This window comes from Cavia porcellus, unplaced genomic scaffold (genome assembly GCF_034190915.1).
Source record: "Cavia porcellus strain 051 isolate PalLab524CR breed Dunkin Hartley unplaced genomic scaffold, mCavPor4.1 scaffold_17, whole genome shotgun sequence".
Classification (NCBI taxonomy): domain Eukaryota; kingdom Metazoa; phylum Chordata; class Mammalia; order Rodentia; family Caviidae; genus Cavia; species Cavia porcellus.
This window is the reverse complement of record NW_026947500.1, coordinates 66203760-66219711: the sequence shown is the minus strand read 5'-3', so window position 1 is coordinate 66219711 and position 15952 is coordinate 66203760. Positions and strand designations below refer to the sequence as shown.

At 40.7% G+C, this 15952-nt stretch overlaps 1 protein-coding gene across 1 annotated transcript; it reads right to left on the bottom strand.

The window, feature by feature from the left end:
- Nucleotides 1–13043: 13043 nt before the first annotated feature.
- LOC106028578 (olfactory receptor 7A40-like) lies at nt 13044–13973 on the bottom strand. Its single transcript, XM_023566746.2, has one exon. It carries the CDS (start codon nt 13971–13973, stop codon nt 13044–13046), a length of 930 nt encoding a protein of 309 aa, XP_023422514.2.
- Nucleotides 13974–15952: the final 1979 nt, after the last annotated feature.

The window sequence follows — 15952 nt, the reverse complement described above, 5'->3', positions numbered from 1 at the left end:
AGAATATCAATCTGGGATGGAGGCTATTTTCTTTCAGGGCTTGGAATATTTTGTTCCAAGCTCTTCTCGACTTGTGTCGAGAAATCTGCCATTATTCTGAGGGGCCTTCCTTTATAGGTTATCTGTTTCTTGTCTCTAACAGCTTTTAATATTCTGTTCTTACATTGAATTTCTGGGATCTTGATTATTATATGCCTGGGTGTAGCTCTGTTTTGGTTGTAAGTGGCTGGAGTTCTGTATGCCTCATATAGCAAAATAACATTTTCCTATGTTTGGGAAGTTTTCCTTAATTATTTCTGTGAATAGCCTTTGTAGTTCCTTTGTTTGTACCCCAGCTTCTTCATTCACATTCTTTATTCTCAAGTTATAGATCCTCTTGTCATCTTCTAGCCTTTGTATTGTTACTGCTTGTTTCCTTGTTATTTTTAAAGTTTTCCCTTTCATACTTCCACATTGCAAAACTGTCCTCCAGTTTGGTTAATCCATCTTTAGTTTCTTTCAAGCTGATTTGCCATATTTCCATAAAGTTTTCAATTTCCTGGTGATCTCTTTGAATCTGCTTCATGTATTCTACATTTTCCTTATATACTTCATCAAATGGTTCTCTCCGTTGGTTTTTTATTGTATTTAAAGAGAAAAACAAAACAAAACAGAAAAAGGGTACAAGTAATACAGAATTTCAAAAACATAAACAGTAAGAAATCACTAGTTAATAGCTTACATATTGTCATCTTAGAAATAGTTGTTTAAGTTACAAAATTAAAGCATGCACCCTCCTTCTGTCTGTGTCTGCTTGAGGGGTGCTTAATATGTCTTCTATTAATCTTCTTACATGTTGCTTCACTTGGCTAAATATTTCCCTTTTGAACTAGTCTAGGAGGTCCTGAAGATATCTCTTTATGTCCACTGGTGCCATGTCTGATATTGCATGTTTGCTGTTCTCATTCTCCTTTATATTTACCTGTCCTGGGACAATGTTCTCAGGGTTGGGACCTAGGGAATTTTTGTTGCTGCTTTCTCTTCCCATCTTTTTTGTTTCTTCAGGAGGCGCCAGTTTCTTTCTTTGTTGGTTACAATTCTTCTGAAGCATGCTGGCTAGGTGACCCTTCCCTCTTCAGTGTGCTAGTGAGTTGCAAACAGGGGCAGTGTATGCTGGCCCCTCCCCTCTGGATCAGTCAAGCTGCTGTGGCATGCAGTGTATTACTATGCGCTGCCTCCCCTCCAGGTCAAACTTCTGAGGCTTCACTTGCGTGGTTAGTGTGTGCCGCCACCTTAGGGAATTGATTTCAGATAACCTATTGGGTCTCAGCCAGGTCACGTGACCCAGGCCTAGCTCAATCCACCAATCCCATTAGGGAAGGGAACAACTGACTGGAGTCACTGCTGCCCCTTGTACTTGCCAGTCCAGCCTGGCCCCAAAATGTCCTCCGCTGGAGCCCCCTTTCTTTTTTTTTTTTTTTTTTTTGGCCTGCAAAACAACTAGATTTGTTTTTTTTTTTTTTATTTAAGGAGAAAAGAAAAAAAAAGTGAAAGGGTACAAGTTATACAGATTTACAGATGAAAAAAATGAACAGTACTAAATCACTAGTTAATGGATTACATATTGGCATCTTAAAAATAATTGTTCAAGTCCCAAAATTAAAGCTTGTAGAGTGGACATTCCAACAATGATACTGAAAACAGTTCTGTTCAATGATCCAATAAAACGTTCTGTGGAATGGCTCCACTCCCATCACTCACCACAGCTCGCTGCAGGCTCCCCACCAGCTCTGCTCTCTGTTTGGCTGGCCATCCCTGACGTCAGTGTGACTGCGCCTCCAGTGATTCAAAGCAGCAGGACCTCGGATGGCTCAGCAAGTCACCCACTGCTACAGGAGCACTGAACCTTTAGCTGTTCCAATAATAGCACCAGGACTGTATGTGTGATTGGTTCTTCTCACCTTCATTTCTTCTTGGGATGAGAGAATTCATCTCCCTCTGTTTGGGGCTCCCCGTACTGTATTATGTTTAATTCTAAGTTGACTATCTCAGGGAGTCTCTGTAGCCAGCTGTTATCTATCTGCCATCTTTGCACCCTCCCCCAATTTTCAAGGTTTCTAGGATTGGGCTGGATAAAAAGTCCAGTGGCACAGCACCTGCCTGGTAAGCCCAAGCTCCTGAGTTTGATCCCTGGAACCAAACCAAACAAACAAAAGACTCCTGGGAATGCAAAAGCCCTGACTTGTAAAGGAGTCATGCTCCAGGTGGCTTCAAAAATTTGCTGTCTTTATCAAGGGAGAAAGCTTTGTTAGAAAACCATGGCAAGTTTGTACATCATTTACTTTGTGGTGCTTCCTTCAAAGCCCAATGAGGCTTAGGCTGGGAACACAAGTTAGAAGTTGTTACTTACCCTTTGTTCCTGAAATGCCCAGTAATACTAAGAGATATATTTAATTGTCTTAGACACCATGGATTCAAGTTGGAAGCTTTTATTTTTTGTGGTACTGGAGATGAAAACCAGGACCCTAACCATGCCAGGTAAGAGGTCTGCCACTGAGTTACACCCTTAGTTCTGTGATGGAAACTCACCAGGATTTTTCATATGAGGCCAATTACAGTCAAGAATCTTCACACTCGCAGGAGCGAAGCCCAGACAGGTTATGTGATTTGAGTAAGGCCTGAGTTTTCATGGAAAATCCATCAAGCAGTTCCCTGATCTCACGTTCTACGGAAACAGTCCTCCATTAGGAATGATTATCCCATTATGAAACATGTGGGAATATCTGGGGAAAACTTTGGTTGTCACAGCTGGGAAGGTTTACAGTAGCTGCTCAATTGAGGTCACAGACGTTTGTCTTAGTTATTTTTTACTCATTGCTGAGACAAAATACCTAAAGGAAAGGAAAGATTTATTTCTTATACTTTTTGGAGGTTTCAGTCCACACTCAGTGGGCTCAAGTCAGGCGGGCATGGCTGGGCCGCAGTTCATGGCAGCTGCCAATAGCAGGAAGGAGCCAGCAAAGAACAAGACACACCTTCTTCCTGCCATTACATACATTCTGGCTCCACCACTAGGCCAGTGTAGCACTCACACTCCCAATCCAAGCACTAGACAATGAACCGTCACAAATGCACAATGCAAATGCATGAGGCCTGGGGGCCACCAGCATACACCATGACAACGTTGCTCATTCAGAGTGCAAAATATGGACAAAAAACTTTTGAAGACAGCAATACATAACATATGAACTCTTGTTACTCTAGATTTTGTTATGAATTTTTGTTTTATTGTTTCCACTAAACAGATGCTGTTCCACATTCTTCCACATTCAGATCAGCTCATCACAAGTTTAACATGGCACATACGCCAGCGGAAAGCAAGGAGGCTAACAACCACGACCCTAGACCAGATTTTCTAGGGCTTCGCTGTGAGCAGGAAGCACTTAGGAATCTGGTTGGAGCCCAGATCACAAATGGTGACACTCAGATTATCTCTGTGACTTCAGTGAAGCCAGAGTTCAGCCCCAGAGAACTTGGCTGCTGACGTAACTCCACTGCGTCTTCCTCTCCATGTTCACCAAGGTGGTCAGAGCTTGGGCCGGGGCAGAGGGTTATAGTTATCCAGGCTCCAAGTATGTGAATAAAAGCAGGTGAAGGGATCTTCACACAGCAATGCTGTTTTAGGCTGTAGCATCCACACACCTCAGCGCAACACAAAATAAACAAAACAGTAAAATTTCACAAGGCAACAGAGTGCCTCCTAAAACTCCTATTTGACTACAAATCACAAGTAGAAATGCGTGCATCACGTAAAAAAAGATATATCGTGAGGGGCTAAGATATTACGGAATCAGGAGTGGAAGCAAGAATGCAATTAACTGTACTTGATTCAAAACAGCTGTAGGAAGCAAAATGTATTAAACGTCCAAAACTTTATGGGAAAGCGTGTAACAAAGGATTTAAGGACTCCCCTATGGGTAATTCATTCGCACCAAAGTGATCCCAAAGGTGGAAATAGGACAGAGTACAAATCTTTAAAGACATTTAAATGTTGGGTGAAGAGGAATAGAAGGTTAAACTTCATCTTTACATATAAATTACCATGTATAAATACCGAATAGTTTCCCTAATGTAAGAAATGGTAAGAATACACAAAAGTATGTGGTAATCAGGATTCCCAGTCATATTGCTTTGAAGCCTTACAATGTTTGCATTCATTTGTTGGAATGGTTTTATCCGGGGTTGTTTGATTTTATTGTCTGTGATGGTATGAACAGCCCATTTGAAGAAAACAAGACATTATAATAGCTAGTGCTGACTTAATATCATATTGTTTTGAAGTCCCATCAAGCTTTTGTTCTTCTGTCTCCATCGGTTTTATCATGTTGTATCTTATTGGGTTTTATTATATGTGATAGTATAAACAAAATTTTTATGGACAATGAGATAATATAGTAACCATTGTTCATTTTCTGTTAGTTCTGAATACTATGTAATAGTTTCATTCCCTTGAATGGTTTTACACTGTTGTTTTATGTTTGATACTATAGTATACAAAGTTATACTCAAATATTTCAAGGAAAGAGACACTATGGTAACTACTATTATGTCAGGTTATCTGTGGTGAAACACTATGTTGGTTAAATTGTTCTGACCTGCTTTGTTATGTCCTCTTTTATTTTAATCTTTTTTTAAAATAAAAAAAAATAAATAAAAGATACAAATGACCACATGTGCTAATGGAAAATGAAATCAACATTAGTCAAATGATAAAAATGCCTGCAAATTATGACTGAAAAAGATGCAAAACTTACAAATGGATAAAATGCAGGACAATAAAATATAATAAGATGTTCAAAACCCAAGAATTCAAAGGACTCCATACAAGAAGTAGGAGAAAATGGACTGATCCATGCAGTTGGGTACTATACAAAAAGCAACAGAGAAAAATAAATATTGAATAAATGCAGAATAAGCAAAACCCAAAATCTTATAGAATGCTCTCAAGCATGAAAAGATGTCAGTTATTAGACTGTGTACATTCCATTTTTGCAATTCTCCATTTGAAGGTTTTTCATGCTCTTCTTTTATGGATTAAGAACTGGTAGGCAACTTAACACCAGCTGGATTAAATCAGCACGGTGCTGAGCGTAGATGGCCCAGCTGAGGAAAGTTGCCAGCATAAAAAAGACAAGGAGAGGAAGAGCTGGGCGTTGTGGGTTCTCCTGAATGATGCTGTTTGAGCCGCTGGTTCTCCTGGAGGAGCTCATTGTGCTGGCTTCCCCAATATGAATTTAGCCATTATCATCGGAGGAGCTCAGGACCTTGTTGGTGAGGGTGGCTGTGTTCTACTTTGGGGGAGCTCTGGTCCTTACATGGAGCATCACTTCCTGGCTCTAGAGGGGAAGATGTGTGCTGTTTAATCTCCAGGATGAACTCGTCCACACACTGGCTTCCTGGCACGTACTTGACTGTCCTCATCATCAGAGGAGCTCGGGACCTGACTGTTGCTGAGGACAGCTATGATGCTTTTCAGGACAGTCCTGATCATTATTTTGAGCATGACTTCTCGGCTCCAGTGTAGAACCTTCAACCTATCAGCACAGCTCCTTCACTGGCATAGACTTTTTGGCTTCCACTGTTGACCTTTGAGCCTTCCCAGCACGGATCTGTAAAAGGTACTGGCATAAGTCCTTCTTGTGGGCTCTGGACCTCCAGCTCTTCTCGTGGGAGGCATTGTCATGGGCTCTGGGTCTTCAGCTGGACTCATGCAGGACATTGCTGTGGGCCCCAGGCCCTTGGCTGAATATTCTGGGTCTTTAGTGTTGTGGACAGATTTCCTGCACTTTCTTGTATTTAACTCTGGGTGATCATCATAAAATAGCATTATAAGTTCTGTGTCCTGTGATTGTTATCCCTGCACCCCCTGCCTACAACATCTTCCATTATTTTTATTTAGGGTATTTGATTTCTCATATCTTAATATTATATATACACCACTGCTTTGGTCTTTTGGATAAATTAGTCTTTGCTCTTTTCTGACATTTCCTGAAAATTAAGAGAATTCAGTGTTGATGGTTATACCACCAGAATCAAGAAAGCTTTTCCTTCCTTGCCGACTCTTAGGGACCATTTGAGATTATTAAATTTATTTTCCCCTCAAGCACATTCAATTCTCCTCCTTGTGTTTCTATTTCTTGGAAATATTATTTATAATTCTTTTTAAAAAAATTTTATTTAAGGAGAAAAAGAAAAAAAGCAGCAAAAGGGTACAAGTTATACAGATTTACAGAAAAAAATAAACAGTAGGAATTCACTAGTTAATGGATTACATATTGTCATCTTAGAAATAATTGTTCAAGTTACAAAATTAAAGCTTATAAAGTAGACACTCCAATAGTGAGACTGCAAACAGTTCTGTTCAATGATCCAACAAAACTCAGTAATATCATTTTCTATCTTATACACTTAAACATACACGCAGTTATATCGTTAGAGCACTTTCTTTTCCTCTCTTTTGTACAATGACAATTACATATTTTGGGTTTTGTTGCTCCCACAGTTCTTATTACTTTTTTGGAAGAGAGTAGAACCAAATGTGACATAACAGAACAGAGTCAGTCAAATCAAAAGGGTGGATATAATAGATAATGTAAAAGCATAATACAAGTTGATCAACAATGGTCACCATAATGCCTCCCGCTATCTCTGATAGAATTGCCTATATCATCAGTTATAATAAAATTGAACAAAACAGTAAAGAACAAAACCGACAAAACCAAAACATTGGAGACATTATAGGCCTTCAAAAGTAGACAACAGTCAACCAGAATGGGCATCATAATGAATCCCACTATCTTCACAGCTGTTGCCTAAACTTTTGAACCTGGTACTATCAAGCAAAACAGAATAGAGGGACATCAGTCAAAAACAAGATGGTGAGAGCAATACAGGGCTTTAAATCAAGATAATGGAAAGTCAAAGTGGGTTACTATAGTATATCCTGCTATTTTTTAATTTATTTTTCCCTTAATTAAAAGGATAAAAATAAAAAAGTAAATAATAAAATGGAGATTGAGATAAAAGAGGGCATAATAGCAAAACAGCACAGATCAAAACATAACCATTTAAGCAGAATAGTGTTTCACCACAAGGTAATCCTGACATAAAAGTAGCTACCATATTGTCTCTTTCCCTGAAATCTTTGAGCATAACTTCATATACTGTAGCATCAAATATATCAAAACAATGTAAAACCATTTAAGAGAATGACAGTATTACAGGGTATTTATAATCAACTAACAGAAAATGAACAACGGTTTCTGTATAATTCCTTGTCTATAAAAGTTTTTGCTTATATTATCATACTTAATAAAATCCAATAAGATACAACCTATTTAGACCAATGGAGACAGAAGAATAAAAGCTTGATGAGACTTCACAACAAGATGATACTAAATCAGTATTACCTATTAAGATGTCATTTTTTCCAAAATAGCTGTTCCTATCATCCAATCTTCTCTGCCTCATTTCTGTTGAGCTCTTTTTCTGTCATTAGTTGTCAGTTTGTCTTCTTCATTTTGTTTTCTACTCCATTCATTGTGGCCTCTCTGCCACTATTTCTGGATTCTTCATATTTTTCTTTTTTAGACTATCCTGCAGTATTCTCCGTAGAGTTGAATTGGTGGTTGCATATTCCCCTAGTTCCTCTTTATCCTGGAAGCACCTTGTTTTTCCATCAATTTCCAGGGATAGTTGTGCAGGATATATCAATCTTAGCTGGAGATTATTATCTTTCAAAGCTTGAATTATTTCCCCCCATGCTCTTCATGATTTGATGGTTTGTGCAGAGAAATCTGCTGTAATTCTGATGGGTGTTCCCTTGTAAGTGATCTGTTTCTTGTCTCTGATGGCTTTTAATATTCTGTTCTTGTGTTGGATTTCTGGAATTTTAATTATTATATGCCTGGGTGTTGCTCTGTTTGGGTTGTAGATGGCTGGGGTCCTGTATGCTTCATACAGCTGAATATCTTTACCTTTTGCTAAATTAGGAAAATTCTCCTGGATTATTTCTGTGAGTAGCTTTTGTAGTTCATTTGTTTGTGTCCCTATTCTTTTATGTTCTTAATTCTTAAGTTATAGATTCTTTTATCATCTTCTAGTCTTTGTATTATTGCTGTTTGTTTCTTTGTTATTTGTAAGTTTTTCATTTCATTCTCCCATATTACAAATCTTCCCTCCAGTTCAGATAATCTGTCCTTAGTTTCTTTTAAGCTGTTATGCCAGTTTTCGATAGAGTTTTTAGTTTCCTGGTAATCTCTTTGAACCTGCTTCACGTATTCTATGCTTTCTCTATTTTCTCCATCAAACAATTCTCCCCTCTTTTTCTGTTCTTCCATTCCACCATCTGTTTTTTCTTGGGTGGTGCTTAGTATTTCTCTAGCTATTCTGCTTATGTCTAGCTTCAGGTCATTAATAACTTCATTCCTGAACTTGTCTATGAGTCTCTGGAGATAGCGCTTTATGTCTATTGGTGCTGTGTCTGCTATTGCCTGTTTCTCAGGATTGGGGGCCGAGGAGCCTTTCTTGTTGCTCCCTCTTCCCATATTCTTTGTTCCTTATATATGCAAGCATATATAGGAGGCCCAGCTTCCTTCGCTGTTGGCCACACTCTGATTGAGTTGTGCCGGCTAGGTGTTCCTGCCCACCGCAGCGCACCAGGAAGTTGCAGACCAGGCAGCCTATGGGGGGCCTGTCCCTCCAGGTCAATCTACCTTCAAGGGCTGGGACCTGGGCTGTGCTAGCCTAATGGGTCTCAGCCAACAGTGTCACGTAGGCTAGGCACTGCTCACCAATCCTGCTTGAGAGGGGGATATGTGACTGAAGTCACTGCAGCGCCCTGCTCCTGCAAGTCGGCCTGGTCCCAGAATGTCAGCTGTTGGAGTCTCCTAGACCGTGGAAGAGTCCCAGTTTCTCTCACTCACTGCAGGTCAATGCGCAGCTCCCCGCCTGTCCTGCTTTCAACTCCGTTCACCAATTCCCGTTCTCAGAGCTTTTGCTCATCTCTCTCCCTGCCGAGCGGATGTAGATGCAGCAGCGGCGGGGGCAGGAAACCCAAATCGCGACTTCCAATGGCGTGGGCTCCAGCTTCCACACTGAGGTTTTTCTGTTCCTGTTATAGCACCAGTTGGTTTCTCTCAGCCCAGTTCATTCTTGGGTCAGCAGGGCATATCTCCACTTGCTTATGATTCCTTACTCCGCACCATTCCTGAATTCTAAGCTGGGTCTTTCAGAGAGCCTCCATAACTGCTGCTATCTGTTCACCATGTTCTCCCAGAAGTCTATTTATAATTCTTTAGATACTAAACCAAACTGCCATTACCAAATCGAGCTCCCAAGTGGATCTATTCAAGTAGTTTTTATTTACTTAGTAATGGCTCCAAAGCACAAGACTGGAGATGCTGGCAATCTGGATGGACAAACATGAAACCCAAAAGTGAGTTATTTAAATGAGGTCATGAATGGTTTTCTGTGCGTATTAAATGCTACATGGAGGCTTTCACATTCTCTGTGGTTTCAGAACCTGGGCAGTGGGAGGATCTTGGAATATAAATCCTCTGGATAAAAGGGGCACAATTTTAAAAGACAGAGTAACTATATTAATGTTCCAGAAAGTCAATATCAGACCAAAAAAAATGTTTCAGGGATAAAGGAGGACATCGTAACTGTTAAGTGAAAGGTTCACGGTAAGACAGTAACTCCGTAACCCATTTCCTCTTCACCATCAAAGTATGTGAGACAAGAATTGACAGGCAAGCATGGGTAAAACACAAATTTATGATGATTCTTAGAAATTTAAAAGCCCATCAATAATTGACAGATCAAGCAGGGGAGAAATCCCCAGAGTATGGTTACAGGGCAGCACCGTCCATCAGCAGACAGAGCCACTGACTGAGGCTGAGTCTCGCTACCATCTAAAAACCACTTAATCCTCAAATGGCAAAACACGTAGAAAATTCAGTAACAGCGGACACATTTTGAGTGATAAAAACATGACTAAATTTGAAATGATGGAAATTGTACGAAGCATGGTCTCAAACTGTGCATCAACAAGAAAAAGACAGACCAATATCTAAAAGTTCTTGGAAATTAAATAAAAACTACTTTTGCTGACAGGCATCTAGACTGTTTCCACAGCTTAATTATTGTGATTTTTCTACTATAAATATGGCCATCTACCTATCTATCCAGTCCTTTCTTTTATCAGAAATAACCCCAGAAAGTATAACTGAGTCAAATTTTATTTCTATTTAGTCTTTTGAAAAGTGTAGTCTTTTTAGTGTTTAGTACACTTTTGAGGATTCTCCATACTTACTTGCATAGTTTACATTCCCTATTAACAATCTAGGAGGATTCTTTTCTCTATTTTCCCACTAAATCCTGGCCAGAATTCATTGATTTTTTGTGTTCTTGGTGGTAGTTATTCTAACCAGAGTTAATAATGCAGTCTCTTTGTGGTTTTAATTTTTATTTCACTAATAACTTGATATATTAAATACTTTCACATATTTTCTGGTCACTTGAATTTCTTATTTTGAGAAATATCTATTCAGTTCATTTGCCTAGTTAGTGTGGAGTTTATTACTTCATGGCTGTTTGGGTTTTTTTTCTTCTTTGAGGGGGGTAACAGGGATCGAACTCAGGACCTCATGTTTTCTACGCAGGGGCTTATGCCACTGAGGTAAATCCCCAGCCTCCTATTGATATTAGTTTTTAAAGTTCTTTATATTCTAGATATTAGTCCTCCATCAAAAGAGTCACTAGCAAAGATTTTCTCTTGATTGGATAATCTCTTCAATTCAATAATTTAAAAATATTTTGTGGTCCCTTTGTTGATTCTTCATATTATTTCTGTGTTTTGGGGTATTTTGCCTATGTCTCACATGCTTCTCTGACAAGGAAATATGTGAGGAATTCCATCATGGCTGACCAGAGACCACAGTTCTCACAGGACGTTGGGGAGATGAGCCCAGGGAGTTACAGCTACTCTGAAACAAGGGCAAACAAATGCAAGCAGTAAGAGGCAACCTGAAGGAGACACCCCCAAGACGAATCCCAATAGCAAGGGTACTTAGACATGGAACATCTTGATCCTGGTTCTGCTTGTATCCCAGTTCCACTGAGCGCCATCTTGGAGCACCATCTTGGAGTGCCATCTTGGAGCACCATCTTGGAGGGGATCTAATCCTCTGAGGTTAGGAGCTCACCACTGTGAGAACTTGGAGCCTCTCCCTAGGACCCACTTGTTCTATTCCCCTTGTCACTGGAGAAGGATCCTGGTCAGTGAGATATTCAGAAGATTAGAGAAATTTAAAACCCGTGAATAATTTGGAGAGAAGTGACCAGGCTAGGATCAGCAACCCTTTGAGAAAAAATAAAAACTATCACAGTTACCAAGTAGGTTAGAGGGGGGAGAGTTGTGGTGACCAGTGTGATTTGGGGGAGGAGAAAAGACACCAGAGCAGCACCAGAGTAGACCCTCTCTCCTTGGTCACTCAAATATTGGTGACTTCTAGGCCACTGCGACAGCCAGCCTGCTGCCCACCATTCAGAGGCACCACCAGCCAAAAGTGCCATAGCTTTGGGAACCCTTGGCACCACTGGGTGCACAGACTGGTGGGCATGAGCTCAGCATATGTGAAGAGTCGGATACAAGGGGTACAGTGAGGAAGATGTCCAGCAGGTTCCTGTCCATCCCGAGGGATGGACAACAGATCAAGGAGATAACCCCGAGGGAGGACAGGAGATCAAGGAGAGCCTTCCGAGAACAGTGGGAAGGCTGCTCTCCTTCAGCTCCCCTGTGTGAAGGTGCCCAGTCACAAAACAAAAGCTAAATGCCTCTAGGTAGTGATGCCCATCAGAGGGCGGCTGAAACCAGGCACAGCACTGTCTGCAGAGGGAACTAGAAATAGTTTCAGTGGTCCAAGCTCCTGTGTTCTGTGGGAAGGAGGGGAACTAAATCATACGGGGCAACTGGTCGACCTTCCCAGTTCCCTTAACTCACACGCAGTGGATCCCAGCTCAGTTCCCACAGTTGTGACTGGTCCAGTCGTGACTGCAGTGTCCATAGGACTGGGAAGTCTCCTGAGTTTCTGCATTATTGTAGGCACGTGCCTTGATTTTTTTCTTTTTCACTTTGTTTTTGTTTTTGTTCTCCTTTTTCATCTGTAAAGTAAATGGGTTATGTTTGTATATGCCAAAAGATAAATGGTAATAAATCAGTTCTCTGGTTTAAAGAGTATCTTCCGTGTTAACCTTCACCAAAAAATATGTATAGAGTATTCAAATAGAAGATTTCTAGCAACGTATTAATTGATTCTGGTGTAATCATAGCTTCTCTCAATCCTCAGTTTTAATGATCTTCTTTCTTTCTCCCTGTACCCCCAAATCACCTTACAAACCACATCTCTACAAACTCACCAGCCCAGATATACAAATGGTAAAGTCATATCTCTTTTCCACCTTTTGTTTGCTGTTTTCTTTCTTATTTCTTATTCTTTTCCATTTCACGTTGTGCCCAGGAATATAAGAGGCAGTGTGAAAACAAAACTAAATAAAAGTGTTTGCTGAAGTGAATAACAGGATCCTGTGATCAAATACAAAACCACCAGTACTTTGACATTTGCAGCACCAATAAAAAGGCTAACAATAGCTAATCAAAAGGAACCGTGGCAGAACGTTTACAGTCTGTCATCTCTGAGTTTCTTCTGTAAATAGTTTGTTGTTTTTCCATAGGAGGATCTAGTGCATCATCCTATGAGACTAATGCCAACCTTCCAATCACTTTAGAAAAAGCACTGGAATAAGAGAAAGTTCAGAGAGGGAAGATATTAGATGACAAGAAAGCAAAAAGATTCACGAGGAGGTTACATTCCATAGGGGAATTCAAAAATCACACTTTCTGTAAATCAATGTTAACAGAAAGCTCCACTTCAGAGTCGGATTGAAAGGGATGTCTGCAGCTGAGGCTTAGTGTCCGTGACGCGCCTTCTTCAATGAACCTTTCATGGCTTCGCTCTGAAGAGTCTTCTCAGCCCTCCCACTATGTCCTTATTCCTCAGACTGTAGATGAAAGGGTTCAGCATGGGAGTCACCATGATGTACAGGACTGACGCTCTCGCAGTCGCCTGTAAGTTTTGGGTAACTGAGGAACTAAGGTAGACGCCCAGAAGTGTACAATAAAATAAGGAGACCACAGACAGGTGAGACGCACAGGTGGAAAATGCCTTGTACTTGCCCCCAGCAGAGGAGATGGCACGGATGGCAGAAACTATCTTAGCATAAGAGTAGAGGATGCCAGCCAGGGGACCACCGCCCAGCAGCATGGCTGAAAGGTAGATCACCATGTCATTAGCAAAGGTGTCAGAGCAGGCGAGAAGCATCAGCTGATTAAGCTCACACACAAAGTGTGGGATCTCCACATCTGCACAGAAAGACAGCCTCAATGCCATTAAGGTTTGTAACAAGGAATTTAAGGCACTGGTGATCCAGCACCCCAGGACCAGCAAACCACAGAGTCTGCAGTTCATGATTACCATGTACTGCAGGGGGTGACAGATGGCCACCAAGCGGTCATAGGCCATCACAGCTAAGAGGAAATTGTCCAAAACCCCAAAGACTATGGAAAAGTACACCTGGGTGATGCAGCCTTCGTAGGGGATGACCTTGCTTTGTGTGTGAATGTTCACCAGCATCTTCGGGACGCTGGTAGAAGTGAAACAGATGTCTGCAAAGGACAGGTTAGAGAGGAACAAATACATGGGGGTGTGTAGGCGGGGGTCTGTGATTGTGGCCAAGATGATGAGCAGGTTCCCAAGCACCGTGACCAGGTACATAAACAGAAATAGTCCAAAGAGGAAGGGCTGTAAGCTGGAGTCCTCTGAAATTCCAAGAAGAAAAAATTTGAAAGCTTGTGTTTTATTCTCGGGTTCCATGGAGTTGGTGTGACTAGGAGAAAAACAATGGGACACAGTTATGGAGCATTCACTTTGTTAGAGTATTCTGGTGCAATGGAGAAGCAAAAGTACAAAACAAATATGTTTATTGAGCTGAGGACGTGGAAAGGAGCACATGACCCATGGCAGCCGGGCTGTCTCCTTTGACTAGATGCAGAGAGGCAGAGGGTTCTATGACCTCTGATCCAAAGTGGTGCATGAGCAGATATTGATGATGTGGGAGGAAGTGATTGGAATTCTCTGTGTGTGCAAACAGGGAGCTGCAATTAGGGCTGAAGAAGCAGCAGGAAGTGGTAGGCATTCCTGCTTTGGCCTCCCGCCATGTTAGACCAGTAATTTATACTAGGGCAAGAACCTAGTATACACACAAAGGCTATCACTGGTAGTCCATGGCCCAGACTCTAATTGCTACATTTTGTTTATAAATTGGTTTCTCTTAACAGGATCCCCTTGACATGACTTATTTGAATTCTTGTCTCACTCCTATCTTTTCACAAGACATTTTAGATTAAAAGTTTAAGTTTTTTCATGCCTCTGAGGTGTGTGATTTGATAATGATAAAGTTTTGGGCATTCTCTACATGCGAATGATCATTGTTTATAAACCTAACGTCCCTAAAATTAAATAAGGAGAAAGAATAAAAATGAATTGAAGGAAATACAATTAAGGAAAGGAGTAATTACATATGTCAGATAATGACAGTACTATGAACGGGAAAAAAGCAGTCAGAAAAATGTACATTGTGGGTCTTACTTTGTACTAGGTCCTCAGGTAAGATGGACTGATAGGTGACACTTGAAAGGAGACCTTTCCAAGCCAGGTGTGGTGGCACATGCCTATAATCCCAGAACCTGAGAGGCTGAGGCAGGAGGTTGTTTGAGATTTTGAGACCAGCTTGGGCTGCATAGCAAGACCCTGTCTCAAAAAAAAAAAAAAAAAAAGCTGAAATAAAGGACATTGCTTAAAAGAAGAAGGAAGGATTAATAAAATCATTTCCAGAAGGCTGTGGCCGGCAGGGGAAATGGTCACTGCTCAGTTTGTATTTCTTCAATGAATCAGAGATTAGGCATCAGTATATAGTACATGACAAGGATGCATTTCAATTTAGGTGGAAAAGCCCGAATACAATGTAAAAGTTGGCATCCATGGCTATCTGCATGGGAGAAATTAATCGATACACTTGCTGATATATTGTATGCAGAATCTGAAAAATTAAACACTTTCATTTGAAAGCAAACTGTGTCACTACAGGAACATCAACAATGATATAAAGTTCACATATGGTTAGGCTTGTCTCATATAAGGCAAGAAACTTGGAGTTGAGAATATAAAAATACTTCACTGATGCAATTTAAACACTTTACAGACAAAAATGTTATTCCAAAAAGAGAGAAAACTAAACTGAAAAATTCCACTAAAATGTGGACAAAAATAGGCATGAGATAATAAAAAGAAAATCAAAACGATATTTCATCCCAGAAATCAGCAATGACCTCACTCCCACCTATGATACCTCAGGCTAATGTGTCCTTTTCCTGTCCCCCTGGTTAGTTGCAAATGCCCTTGGAAATGTTCTCTATTTGATGATGAAATCACTTGAAGCCTCTCAACCCCTGTCCTAACTGATCTTCTGCTGTCATCACGTAAGTCTAAAATGAACCTGACCTTGCTTGGCTCAGTGTTTGCTCCTCTTTCCAGCAAGGGAAATATTTATAACAGTGCATTCATCAAACAAACAAGCAAACAGCCCAGCAATATCTAAAGTCTCAGCATCTCAGTTAATTTTTGTGTGTGTCTCTCAGTCTCTCAAGAGCTTTTCCAGAGGTGCTGCAGGACTCACCTGGATGGGTTTCCGAATGGAGTTCTCGGTGTGCTTGTCCAAATTCCACCTCAGTTAGTTGACGTGGAGACTGAAGATACGTCACCAACACAACAGGAGGAAAATGCCCAGCACTGGG